The sequence below is a fragment of the Mirounga angustirostris genome, unplaced genomic scaffold (genome assembly GCF_029215605.1).
Source record: "Mirounga angustirostris isolate CCGP_5_RB_7025 unplaced genomic scaffold, mMirAng1.0.hap1 SCAF_4, whole genome shotgun sequence".
NCBI lineage: Eukaryota > Metazoa > Chordata > Mammalia > Carnivora > Phocidae > Mirounga > Mirounga angustirostris.
In genome coordinates, this window is record NW_026991712.1 from 140,297,580 (window position 1) to 140,311,907 (window position 14,328).

The 14,328-nt window shown below is 38.2% G+C and overlaps 1 protein-coding gene across 8 annotated transcripts in view; it reads right to left on the minus strand.

Moving 5' to 3' along the window:
* PATJ (PATJ crumbs cell polarity complex component) overlaps positions 1 to 14,328 on the minus strand; it is a 352,466-nt gene that overhangs the window by 205,415 nt on the left and 132,723 nt on the right. For all 8 annotated transcript variants that reach the window (XM_045897546.3, XM_045897547.3, XM_045897545.3 and 5 more), the window contains 4 exons: positions 12,645 to 12,716; positions 11,244 to 11,421; positions 5,771 to 5,881; positions 884 to 961 (listed from right to left, as the gene is read on the minus strand). In XM_045897546.3, the coding sequence (XP_045753502.2) occupies positions 884 to 961; positions 5,771 to 5,881; positions 11,244 to 11,421; positions 12,645 to 12,716 (439 nt within the window). The remainder of the gene's footprint in view (positions 1 to 883; positions 962 to 5,770; positions 5,882 to 11,243; positions 11,422 to 12,644; positions 12,717 to 14,328) is intronic.

Genomic DNA, 14,328 nt, shown 5'->3' on the forward strand with positions numbered 1-14,328 from the left:
AGAACGTTCCGAAGCGGACCCCTCCTGATAGCCTGAGCTAGTATGAGTTGCACTACAAGTCAGGAGGTAAAGGCAGACCGATTTTAAACAGTAGGATAGTTCTCTTTATTTTTTTTAAAGATTTTTTTATTTATTCATTTGAGACACAGAGATACAGAGAGAGAGAGAGAGAGGGAGAGGGAGAGAGCATGAGCAGGGAGAGAGGCAGAGGGAGAGGGAGAAGCAGGCTCCCCACTGAGCAGGAAGCCCGATGCGGGGCTCGATCCCAGGACGCTGGGATCGTGACCTGAGCCGAAGGCAGACACTTAACCATCTGAGCCACCCAGGCGCCCCTAGGATAGTTCTCTTTATGAGGAAAAAATAAAAATTCATCCCTACCTAACAGCATATCCTAAAATAAATTTTAGATCGACTTAACTGCTAGAATAGAGGTAGAAGAACAGAAATGGATGACTAATTTTGATTGATGGTAAGGAATGTTTTCTCAGTAGAGATAACTTTGAGCTCCTCCTTGGAGGATAAAAGGAGGAGCAATGTGGGAAATGGATTTCCAGGCTGAGAGAACAGCAAGATCAACGTCCCATAAGTTCCCAAGAGTAAGAGGCATTTTCTGGGAATGGACAGACAACTAGCCCAACTGAACAGGAAAGACAGACAATGACGACGAGGGATGATTGGTGCTTTATCACATTTTTGCACCTATGTTTCACTGTGTTTCTGGCCTTCATCCTGGCCAGAACCAGTTATATTCATAGGAAGGAAACATTATAACACAGTCCTTCTAGCCTGATTACTAGTCAAAACACCATTCTCATTAACTGCAGCTCAGATAGGCAAAAAGACACTAAAAACATTTTTTAAAGGCTTGAGAGGTTCAAGTTACCTTTTCTTTTTTTTCTTCAGTGTTTTGGTCCTGGTTATTGGTGATTTTGTTAGCCTTGTTAGGCACACTAGGAATGACCTATGACCACAAAAAAAAGGGGGGGGGAGAAGGAATAAAACATTTAAATGTCACAATCATTACATTTCTTAATTTTTAAAGTTAAAATCTTACTTAAGTCTCTAACTTCATCTAAAAAGTAAAGACATGAGAAGTATAATTCAAAGCAAACAATACAGTCTGAAAAATATTACAAGCTAGATGACTCAAAATATTGTGTGTGTGTAACATCAAAGAACAATAAACTCACAATATGTGTAGATCCAGAAAGTGAAAATGATAAAAAAAATCACAATACTGATTATCATCCCAACATCTCATTTTGCAAAATAGTTTTAGGGGTGACCTACATAAACCTCTCCCTAGAACACAGGATGCATTTGATAGTTTTTACCTTATTCATCATTGTACCCCAATTCAAGTATATTATCTAGTACAGCGTGCACACTCAATAAATACTTCACTATTACTGTTAGCATGAAGATAAATTACAAATCTATTTACATCCCTGGATAAAAGCTCAATGAGAGCTGGAATTTAGTGATTTATCACTATACATAGTGCTCAGAAAGAACCTATTACATAGCTGCACTCAATAAATGTTTATACATGAACAAAATAGTTCCATTTCATAGAAATACTTTTAATTCTCAATGGTGCCAACAGCATAGTTTACTTTTTGACTCATTTCTTTTTACAAAACAATCTATGAAACATCTTGGGAAAATATAAAATTTTTAGTGATTTTTTTTTTTTAAAGATTTTATTTATTTATTTGAGAGAGAGAATGAGAGACAGAGAGCACGAGAGGGAAGAGGGTCAGAGGGAGAAGCAGACCCCCTGCTGAGCGGGGAGCCCAATGTGGGACTCGATCCTGGGACTCCAGGATCATGACCTGAGCCGAAGGCAGTCGCTTAACCAACTGAGCCACCCAGGCGCCCCTAGTGATCTTTTTTAAGCCTCCTCAAATAGCTAACACAAATAATCTTGGCATAGAATCTGATGACAGACATGAAGGTTAAGAAAAAAATCTCCTTTCCCAGAAATGTAAAGAAACTGCCTGCCTAGGGGTAATTTAAAAAACAAAACAAAACAGGGATGCCTGGGTGGCTCAGTCGGTTAAGCGTCTGCTTTTGGCTCAGGTCATGATCCCAGGATCCTGGGATCGAGTCCCGCATCGGGCTCCTTGCTCAGCGAGGAGTCTGCTTCTCCCTCTGCCTGCCACTCCTGCTGCTTGTGCTTTCTCTCTCTCTCTCTAATAAATAAATAAAATCTTTGAAACAAAACAAAACAGCAAAAAACACCTCTCTCTAAATGCAATTTAAGATTAAATTTTCTTCACCTTTAATATAGAGTCTAAAGAAATAAACTGATTTTGGAATAAATGAGAAAGTCTCAGGAATGTTTCATTTCAATAAAAATAAAAAACAACAAAGGCACCTGGATGGCTCAGTTGGTAGAGCACATGACTCTTCATCTCAGGGTCATGAGTTCAAGCCCCACATTGGGCATGGAGCCTCCTTATAGATAGATAGATAGATAGATAGATAGATAGATAGATAGATAGATAGATAGAAAGAAAGAAAATAGTAATGACACTGATCAACATATATTTAATGCTTTGTACGTGAACACTGTTAGTGCTTAGTATTTATTCCTCTATTTAATACAAACAACAATCCAAGTCCATGTCCGAGTTCATTAAACTTTGAGACTTTCTGCAAAACCCCAAAAGAAGTCATTTTATAACACTGGGACCATCAAAGGCCCAAGTTCAAAACCTGGTGGTATTTCTTATCCTGATGAATCTTAAAACAAAATACTTCGCCTTCCTGACAAGTCAGAATACCTGTCCACACTGGACCTACTTTCTCAAACCATGAAAAAAACCAGCTGAAGCTGAACAGAAGCTCTGGGATGGGAAACAATGTCAGCTGCCACCCACAAGGTTTACACTGTTTTTTTGAATAGCACAGAAAGAAATCTCTGTAAATGTATCATTAGCCAAATTTGGAAGACAAAAGGCTCACCAAGAAGACTGCATTTTTTTTTTTTTTTTTTTTAAGATTTTGTTTATTTGACAGAGAGAGATACAGCGAGAGAGGGAACACAAGCATGGGGAGTGGGAGAGGGAGAAGCAGGCTTCCCACAGAGCAGGGAGCCCGATGCGGGGCTCGATCCCAGGACCCTGGGATCAGGACCCGAGCTGAAGGCAGACGCTTAACGACTGAGCCACCCAGGTGCCCCCGGCATCTTTAATAAAAGTAGAAGACAGCATGTTTCTTGTGAAAGTAAAAACTATTTTTATATGTTTAATATGCAAATGTACACATAAAGTTTAAAAAGGTGCCATTATGAAACCATGATATTAGAGAAGAACAAATGGAATACAGGGGAACAGAAAGCAGCATAGGATAATAAATCTAATGAAATTTAATGATGATCCTAATTTCAAACAGGTTTGTTTTGAAATGTGGAAAAATAATATGTGAAATGTAGTTATGTTATTAAGTGGGGGAAAAAATACGCTGGCATAAAAACTTTGTATAGCAGAGTGCAGTATAAATCATCAGTTCTGCTCTCCAGTAAGCATTTGCCAAATAAATCTAAGTGGATACACACATTTCTTTCCAGCGGAATTCAGGAGAAAAAGCTTAAAAAGGTAATATATTGGTGATACTCCGAAAACATCTTTTAAAAGCGCAAATATAAAAAAGTAAAATATAACTCAAAGAATAAAAAAAAAGTACAAATATAAACACCACTGCTCAATTCATGATGTTGATGACAATCTCCATGTGACCAGGGCACTTTAGACATAGGGGCTTTGATGATCCCAATGTCAGAAAATGACTTCTTTGGGGTTTTGCAGGAAGTCTCAAAGTTTAATGTAAAGTGGTCGAAAATGATTAAGCATTTGGCTGTATTTTCTATTCCTGTGATGACCAATACTACTTGCAACAATAAATAAGCCAAAGAGAGGGCCATTCTGCAAAGATAGGAAACTTGATTCCTTTCAACACTTCATTCAACAGGAATCACTTTGTGTGGGGCGTCTGGGTGGCTCAATCATTAAGCATCTGCCTTCAGCTCAGGTCATGATCCCAGGGTCCTAGGATCGAGCCCTGCATCGGGCTCCCTGCTCTGTGGGAAGCCCACTTCTCCCTCTCCCATTCCCCCTGCTGTGTTCCCTCTCTTGCTGTGTCTCTCTCTGTCAAATAAATAAATAAAATCTTACCCCCCCCCCAAAAAAGGAATCACTTTCTGTTAAAAAATGGAACAAGTCATGGACACAGAAATTTACTCCATCACCTGAATGTGCTCCCTCGACTAGAACCAAAGATAGTTCAGTGCTTGATGAACTAAATGCACAATGTGGCAGTCTCTTGTGCTGCACGGGGAATAAGTGACTTGAGCATGACATGATGCTAAAAAGATTAATTCTTTTTTTGAGCAGTGACAGAAATTGCTCTGTTTGTGTCATCTAAGCGATAATTTCCACCTTAGCTCACCAGCAAAGGATGGATTAAATGCATGCTTGGACTTTTTGGTTGACTTTATAACCTCCTTTTTTTTGCTTTGAATATTTTTTGGCAGGGTAGTCAGAAGTGGCCACCTAAAGGTATCAAGTAATTGGCTCATTCTCGCTCAAAACTGTTTCTTTGGAAGTACCATTTGGCAAGGAATAATTTGGCCAATTTTCCTATGGAACTCAGTTTCCAGAAATAAAAGTGATAGCCTCAACGACCTTCTCAATATTGTAAGAGCTAAAAGGTGGATTCCAAAAACCTGGATTCCAAAAAAAAGAATTAAAAAGTGTATTCCCCCAAATTTCAAATTGTATGAAAATGAGAAGACGTTATTCAGTTCACCATTCTCGGTAAGTCTTGTCGGTGTAAACACAGCACTGAGACTGGGAGGGGTCATACTGCAACAGAGTGCACTCCAGCAGAGCTGCCCCACTGGGGTGACCCTGTGTGCAGGCAGGGTACAAGTATGTCCCCACCCTCAGGGCCGCCAAACATCTGTTCGCCCCGGTTGCCATACATATATTATTTTCTGTATGCCTTGACATAGAAAAGGTCGAAAATCACTGCCTCACTTATTGAAAAGCATTTTTAAAAAATGCAGTTTTTCTACTGTTCAGAAGTGCCTATGTTTTGAACAGCTGTCTTCCACTATAAAAAGGAAAAATAAACATTTCTTCCAGTCACAGGGCTTAGGGGTGATATTTCTGCTGCATATTGCAAAATAAAATACATATCCTGCCACTGACATCTATGTATCGAAGTTCTAATTCCATACCGAAAGGGTAATTTATTACAGATAAAAGTGTTATGATTAAATACTGCTAGTTTTGAATTCAGGATGTCCAACAGAACATACAACAATGCACCATGTCTGCATTTTTACACTCTTTAATAACTACACAGAGCATGGAGGTACCTCTAGAACGTTTTCATATCTGACCCCCTTTATGTTCCAAGTATTTTATAAACAAAGTAACTGACTCAGAAAAGTTAAGTAACTTGTCTCCAAGTCAGCAAAGCTGGTCAACAGGGAATTAAGGAATGGAAAACAGGTCTGACTCCACAGCCTGTGACTTAGACCAAGGCAGACTGGAATGACTCAAAGTTAACCAAAAGACCACAATCAAAGAAAAAAAAAGGGAAAGTGAAGTTAATAACTAAATTTTTATGAAGTAATGCTTTTTCTAGGCAATAGTAGGATCAAAATGAAAATAAGTGGAAAAATACATGGAGGCAAAAGCTTGGTCCATAGATATATAGAGTATTTTTAAATTTTTTGAAAATATCAACTAAAGCTTACTCTTGGAGTGGATGACAAGCTCTGAACAACGAACACCACAGGATTTCCCGCATTCTTAATGGCCTCCACTGCTTCTCTATGTGAGGCATTCTGCAAATCTACTCCAGACACCTAAAACAGAGAAGTAATTTCATTTCAATTAGAAAGGCTATAGCGTTCACATGTGTTATATAGTGATGAGAAGAGCCAGTCTAATGAATTAGACCAAAGCCAAAAAAAGGAAAAAAAAAAAAAAAAAAAAAGATTTGCCCACAAAAAGCTTGTTTAAGAACATGTTTAAGGAAAATAACATTCCACCTTCCAGAAAAGTAAGACAAGTATCTTAATAATAACAGCCCTGGTTAAATATAATTATCCAAAATAGGTAGTTCGGTCAGTGACAGAACCTTAAGAAGTTTCTGAGCTATGATGTCACCTCTACCACTAAACGCAGCACAGAATTCTGAGTGGGGACAGGGGAAGGCGGTCTGGACTCTTCTCTCAAATTGAGAAGTACAATATTTTAAGCAAATTGTCCATTATTTTAATTGAGTAGTTGAACATTTCCCAAATTATGTTTAAAAAAGAACTATGAAAATATCCATAGGTTTTTACTAAAAGTGTTCTCTGTTCAGTAAATTGGGATAAGTATACACAGCTCCTTATACAAATTTCAGACAACCTAACTTGCAAACATGTCCAAAATCTCCAACAGCATTCTGTATCTACCATATTTAACAGAACCAATTTCTCAAACCAATAATGTAACAAAGCCTTAATAAATGTTGGGGTGGCTTATGGTCAGTGGTTAGTGACAATTTGTGAATACCTCTTTGCCATAAGGAGACCAAAGAAACAGGAATGTAGGTGGATAAGGCTGTGGGATCAAGGTTGGCTTTTGTGTTTAAGATGGGAGGTATTACAGTAATCATGGTGTGGCAGAGAGGGAAAATGCATGCGAGAGAGAGAGAGAAGTGACACCTGAGGAAGTGAGTCCTCAGACACCGAAGAGGGAATGACTTCCGTGGCACAAGTTACGGAGGCTGGCTTTAGTTAGAAGCACAAATAGTTCATATGTTGTTACAGATACAGTTAGAAAAAAAGATTTGGCACGCAGTGAGAGCAAGGGGAAGTTCCTTTTTGTACTGCTTCTATTTTCTCCATGAAATAAGAAATAAGTACCATAAACTGAGATTAAAATGGAGGAAGGCAGTTTAGGAGGTGTGAAGGAGTTACCTCTGGAAGCAGGAGAGTGAAACAACTAGGGAAATAATACAGGATTGCAAGGCAGAACTAAAGACTCAGTTGAGAAGGAGCTCATGAATTTAAAATGAGACCAGACAGCCTAGCTGGTTATTTTCTCCAGCCACGCTAGGGACCTGAAATAAGCCAAGAGTTGCATTTAACTAGGATGTGGTTTCCCCAGACAAGTTCAGTAAAAGCAAAGGGGATCCAAGGAGCTGGAAGTGATGAGGATGATCAATCACTGAGTCAGAGCACGGGGAGGAGAAAAGCCAGCCCACCTGAAGCTGAGGGACACAGAGGTAAGGGCCCGAAGGTAGGAGACAGGAGCCCAGTGTGGGAGAGGGGTTTAAAAGCAGGTGAGTGTGGCGCCCAGTGCAAGGGAGAGTGCAGAGAGATGAGTCAGGGAGGCAGCTGAAGGCACACGACCACACAGAGGCTGTGGCAAGAACTTTGGCCTTTTATTCTGACAGATACCCCCTGGAAGGTTTTAATGAAACCTTCTCTTCTGTGAAAACCTCTTTTCTGTGCAAACATCTTTTCCCATATGAACTCAGGAAGGATATGAATAATAGTAAACCAATATAGAAAAAAATTTAACTGAAGCTTAAAAGCTATCACAACAGTTTGGTGAGGCTTCTTATGAATAACCTAATCCCCAAAACATTCAACAGTAAGAGAAGTAGAAGCTATAGAACCATTTCATCTTCGAGTAATAATCAGCTTTTGTTTCCCCAACACACATTTCCACAGGGTTAAATGGGAATCACTGAAGTTAGGAAGTTAGGGAAAAAATGGAATTCTGTTATATTACAGCAGAAATATAATCTTTTCTCAGCTTTAAATGTATAACCCAGAAGTATGTCCATTCACACCGGTAAGACCCATTTCCCAAAATTAAATTAATTGCTAACTTCCCAGGTCAACAAATCCTTCTTTATACAGATCTAGCTCCTTTATGCAATTGTTTCAAGGCAGAGAGGATTATTAAGCTTTCCTTAAAAACAAATGAGTAATGCTTTTCACAGGAAAAAAAAAAGTAAACAAATGACTCCATATGCTTGACAAAATAAATATTAAAGTGTTAACATTTCAAATCTGCTGTGGGTTTAAAGAAATTATTAAATCTGGGATAAAACAGTGGGTTCTTATTAGTATATAAAAGTGATGGATAAGTAAGAGAATACTTTGTATTCAACTCAAAGCAGGAAAGATGAAGGGGGAAACACCTAATTTAAAAAGATAAAACAATGAGCAATACAATTAGAAAACAGGCAAAAGACATGCACAAACATTTCACTAAAGAGGACATGTACAGATGGCATGAAGAGTTCTTTATCATTAGCCATTAGGGAAACTCAGAACAATGAGATATCACTATCTACCTATGAGACTGTCCAAAATGAAAAATAGTGACAACACCAAATGTTGGTGAAAATGTGGAGAAACTGGATCACTCATATACTGCTGGTGGAAATGTAAAATAGTACAGCTACTCTGGAAAATAGTTCCTTTCAAAACTAAAAATGGACTTACCATACAACCAGCAACTGCATTCTTGGGCATTTACTGCAGACAAATGGAGACTTATTTTCACTTAGGAACTTGTATACAAATGTGTATAGACGTTTTATTCATAATAACCAAGAACTGGAAACCATGTGCCTTTCTTTTATATATATATGTATATATATATACACACACACACATACACACACACATATATATATATTAAAGATTTATTTACTTATTTGAGAAAGAAAGAGGGAGAACACAAGCTCACGGGGCAGGGTGGGCGGGGGGGGGGGCGGGCAGGGAAAGAGAGAGTCCCAAGCAGACTGCCAACAAAGGGCGCGGAAGCCAACAAAGGGCGACTGCACTACCCTGAGATCATGACCTGAGCCGAAACCAAGAGTCGCCACCCAGGCACCCCAACCCAGGTGTCTTCCAATGAGTGAACGGTTAAACTGTGGTACCTCCACACCATAGAAGTATTCAGTCACAATAACAGGGAATGAACTATTGATGGACACAACAAATTAAATGAACTTCAGTGAAATTATGCTGAACGAGAAAAGCCAATCTCAAAAAGATGCAGAATACGTAATTCCATTTATGTGACAACTGTGAAATAACATAATTATAGACATGGAGAAACAGATTAGTGGTTGCCAGAGGTTGGGTATGGGGGGATATGGCAGGGGAGATGAACGGCTGTAGAGGGCAACACAGGGGAGTCTTACGGTGATACACTGAGTTTCTTTGATTGTGGGGGTGGTTAGGCAAGGCTACACATGTGATAAAACTGCGTAGAGCTATAAAAATACACCAAGTTATAATCAGTGCCTATGTAACTGGTGTTGTGCCCTTATCAGTATTTTGGTTCTGCTCGTGTATTATCTGTCACACAGTAACCCTGGGGGGGAGGCTGAGGGAGGAGCACCTGGGACTTCCTTGTACATTTCTTCACAATTTCCTTTGTTTCAAAATAGAAAGTTAAGGGGAAGAAAAAGGACCACACAAAACACAGAATACATATTTAAAAACTAAGTTCAAATATATCAGTAATCAAAGTAAAAAATGAATCCGTGTCAGTTATTTACTAGATGAAGATTATCAAGGTAGATTTAAAAAAGCAAAATCCAGTTATATATGTTGCTTACAAAACATACAACTAAAACAAAATAACAAGGGTAAAAATGAAGGAATGAAAAAAACAAGGTGCTATGTATGCAAATACTAAATAAAGGAAACCCCACCTGCCCCTGAAGTCAGAGTAATCCTTTTAAAATATGTACACATTCACAATTCTAGAATGGACAACTTTCCAAGCTCTCTGTGATGTGGCTTCACATTACCTCTCAGACTTTTCTCTTCACACTCTCTTGCTCACTCTACCTACATTAGTGGTGCTGGACTTCTTTCTGTTCCTTCAACATAGTCAGGCAAACTCCTACCTCAGAGCTTAAGCATTTTAGTTCTTTCTGCCTAGAGACTTCTTCTCCTATACATCCACATGGCTCACTCTCTCACTTCCTGTATTTGTCCCAACATCATCTTCCATAACCTATCTATTGGTTGCAATCAGCACCTCCACTGCCCTTCGTTCCTCCTTATCTTTCTGCTATTTACTACAATCTAACACTCTACATATTATGTACGTTATCTATCTTCCCCACTACCATGTAAATAACCTAAGAGTAGGAATTTTGCTCATTTTCTTCACTGCCATAACCCCAGTGTGTTTGAAATCTTCTTTTAATTTCAAAAACACAAATATAACCTAATATTTGTATATTCAGAGCAATTTTACACAGTTCTTGGCTTTAATCCTCACAATGATGCTATGAGTTTTAGATTCTCATTTCCATTTTATTTCAAAATTGAGAATAAGGTGGGTTTAATAATATGTCCAAGAACAGATACAAAATAAACAGCACAATCAAGACTTCAACCTGTGACCTCCAGGGCTCTTTTCATTCTATCAGAACTAAAGCACCACAGCTGAAGTTTAGCATCATAAAGCATGTATCAAGAACACTATTCTGGGATTGAAGCTATTTAATATGATGTCCATCCAATAAACCCAGTGCAAAGAAATGTATGAGATTCAGACCTCAGGACATTCTCAGCGCCTTGATGTGCCCTAAACTCTGCTGCTCTGTAAAGCCTACCGCATGTGAACAATGGAGTCACCCCTTCCTCCAATGGAGGCTGGATAAGCATGGCTATCCCACTGACACATATTTATACAATGTAGAGCTTGTTATAGAGAATATAGTCAATAATATTGTAATAATGTTGTATGGCAACAGATGCTAACCACACTCGTGGCGAGCATTGCATAATGTACAGAATTGTCTATGCCTAATACACCTGCAAGTTAATGTCACATTGTATGACAACTATACTTCAATTTAAAAGCAGAACATTAGAAATTTTTTAAATGATGAAAAAAAATTAGAGTTTGTTGAAGACTATGGGAGAAACACAATGCTAACGAGCTGACTCATTCTGTTAAATTGTGAAATTGTTTTTTTAGTCAGCTGATCCTTTGTCTATGCTATATGATAACCACCCCAACTTTAAAATCTCATAAAATTACGCAAACAACATACAAACTAGGGCATTGAAAGAAAATACACCAATTGTATCCACATATACCCCCAACAAATGAAGGAAGGACTTCCAGTTAAATGATTACTGTCTTAAAGTAGGTTTCAAACAAAAACGGAATTTTAACATCACTTACCTCAAGTATTTTATCTCCTGTTTTAAGAGCATTTGTTTTTCCTGCTGGACTGTCTTCTAAAACTTGTTTGATAAATATACCTTTAAGTTCCTCTCCATTCTTCAGGCGTTTTATAACAGTTTGTCCACCAACAATACTAATACCAAGAGACACATTGGGTTCCCTAAATATCTCAACACTGTAAAAAGAAAATGAATTCACTTATGAGCAAGTTAATATAATTTGTTGGATGGTCACTATAAGTGTTCGATTTGGACCATATCCTTGTGACTCATATTTTATATGAATATATTTTTACAATTTTCGAAACTGTACCTAGTTCCAAAATTATAGGACATTATCAATCATTCATGGCGCACGTGAAAGCTTGAATTTGGAAAAAGATTTCTAAAACAATAAATACACCCTCTTAATATTCAGAGATTTTGGTTGGCCTTAATGTTCCCATCTCCTACCACAATATATTTTCTACAATTAGTTCTTTAATTCTATATCCCTAACATCAGCAAAGAATGGATGAAGGAAATAACAAATGGGTGGGTGGGAGGGGGAATCAAGAAAGTCGCATATTATCATTTTGGCAAAAAGCACAGACTTTCAAAATAAAATAAATTTGCCACTAAAAGGCTTCTTGCCCTAGCTGCCTTTTCCAGTCAGCAGGTTTAACCTGTGCTTCTTTAAGTAGGGGACAGATTTTGCTCTTAAAGCTGGCAGGCTCTCTTTTCTTCCTACCTCCACATCACTTTTTAAAATAAAGTATGGAATAAAACTTGCCCTTCAAATGGTTATGAATTTTACTCAGACTGCAGATGTGGCCAATGATTAACTGAAATTAAAAAGTAGTTCAGAAAACAGCGCCCAAGAGTCTTTAAGACAAAACACAGAAGTGCAAGAAGAAAACAGACCATGTGGGTGGGTACCGTGGGATTAATAATGCATGCAGAATAGAGCAGCTAAAGGAAGACTTTTATATTCTGTTAGCTCAAACAAGGCACAAACTTGGACGAACACAAGAGGAGGAGCATAGAGATAAATGAATACATGCTAGAAGCCTCAACTACTGTTGCTGTTATTTAAAAAAAAAAAAAAAGTAAGAAATTTTACTGCATTCAAGGCAGTGGTGCAATAATAAAGTATACTTAGTCCATTGGTTACTATCATACATGGACATTTGTAAATTGCTTTTTCTGAAAAACTATGATAAAACTTTCTATTTAATGTTGATTATAGTCATTTTGCCTGGCTAAAAATCCCTAGATAAGACAAAACTAAAATTTAGGCCAGCCTACATGGGGATGATGGCAATTTCTCAATCAGTACATGTCCACATGACACTATGAAATTTAAGAGCAACTAACTGATTGTGTTCTCCTGAGAAAGCCAATAATGTCATCAACATACATTCTTGGTGGACCCCAGTGGCTGAAGTTTGGAGTTTCTTCTCCTTCACCTTCTTCTCTTTCAGGTAACTCACTGAGGGGAGAGAAAGGAAAAAACATGGTGATTAACATAATAAAAAAAAAGAAAAGAGGGGCACCTGGGTGGCTCAGTTGGTTAAGCGACTGCCTTCGGCTCAGGTCATGATCCTGGAGTCCCTGGATCCAGTCCCGCATCGGGCTCCCTGCTTGGCAGGGAGTCTGCTTTGCCCTCTGACCCTATCCCCTCTCATGTGTTCTTTCTCTCTCATTCTCTCTCTCTCAAATAAATAAAATCTTAAAAAAAAAAAAAGAAAGAAAGAAAAAACACACAATTTGTAAAACAGTGTTGTATTAAAGGCTCCTAGAAACTTTCAAAATTAAACAATCTATATGTAAATAGTTCTTAATTTTTAAGCTTTTAAAATATTTACATCAATAAAATACATACATCAACCAGAACATTAATGTTCAACTCAATAAATATCCACCTGTCACCAAAAAGTCATAGAACTATTATAAACACTTTTATTGGTGACACTCTAGATGCAATTTTCTAAAAATCTGTGCTTGATTTGTACAATATCATTTGTTTTTCTATCAACATATAAAATATTAGGAAATATATTCCTTCAAACTTGGTACTGATGAACCAGCAAAGAGAACACTCCAGCATAAATCAACATCAATAGCTGAAATGGCTAAACAGTTGGTAAGCACAATCCCTCTTTCTAGATCTGTCACCCTGACCCTAAATAATTCCCTTGTCATTTGTATCCCATGAATGTTTTGTGTCATTATCCATCACTCTGCAGTTTGCAGAGAGATTTACTTATGTTAGATCTAATTCGATCCTACCTACCACCACACTTTCACCCATCAAGTTATGTTAGTATGGAAATAACAACATAAAATGCTGAATTACAGAATACCTACAAAGGTAATGCTATTGAATAGGGTAGACACATTACCATACATTATCTAGAGGAGGAGTCAGGAGTCCTAAGCTCCAGTCTAACCTGCACCATGAAACGGATGTGACTCTGGACCACCAAATTAGCTAATAGGTCTGACAGCGTAAGTTGTATTACTCTACACAAAAATGGAGGCACTACCTCTTCCATTTCATGTTCACAAAAACCCTGTGAAGCAGCACTGCAGGTCATACTATTTTCCACGTGAGGAACTGAGGCTCACAGAAGGCTCCTGAGCACACAACCTCTTCACAATATCCAAATCTACGTTGCAGCACGCAAAGTTTCAATGCTGTATTTTTCTCTGAACTCCCAAATAAGTCCCATAAAAAGTAATAAAACTCCACCTATTTGCTGCTTCTACAGACAGACTTTCTAGGATATAATGGTTTAAGGCTGAGTGAGAAAGAGAAAACGGAAAGGATCTAGACAATCCAAAAATCAGTTAAGAAATTGCAATCATGGGGTTCCTGGGTGGCTCAGTCGGGTGAGCGTCTGCCTTCGGCTCAGGTCATGATCTCAGTCAGGGTCCTGGGATGGAGCCCTGCATGTGGCTTCCTGCTCAGCGGGGAGTCTGCTTCTCCCTCTCTCTCTGCCCCTCGTTCTCTCTCTTGTAAATAAATAAAATCTTAAAAAAAAAAAAAAAAGGAACTGGGATCATCAGGGGCCATTAACATCTCACCCACTACCAGATGG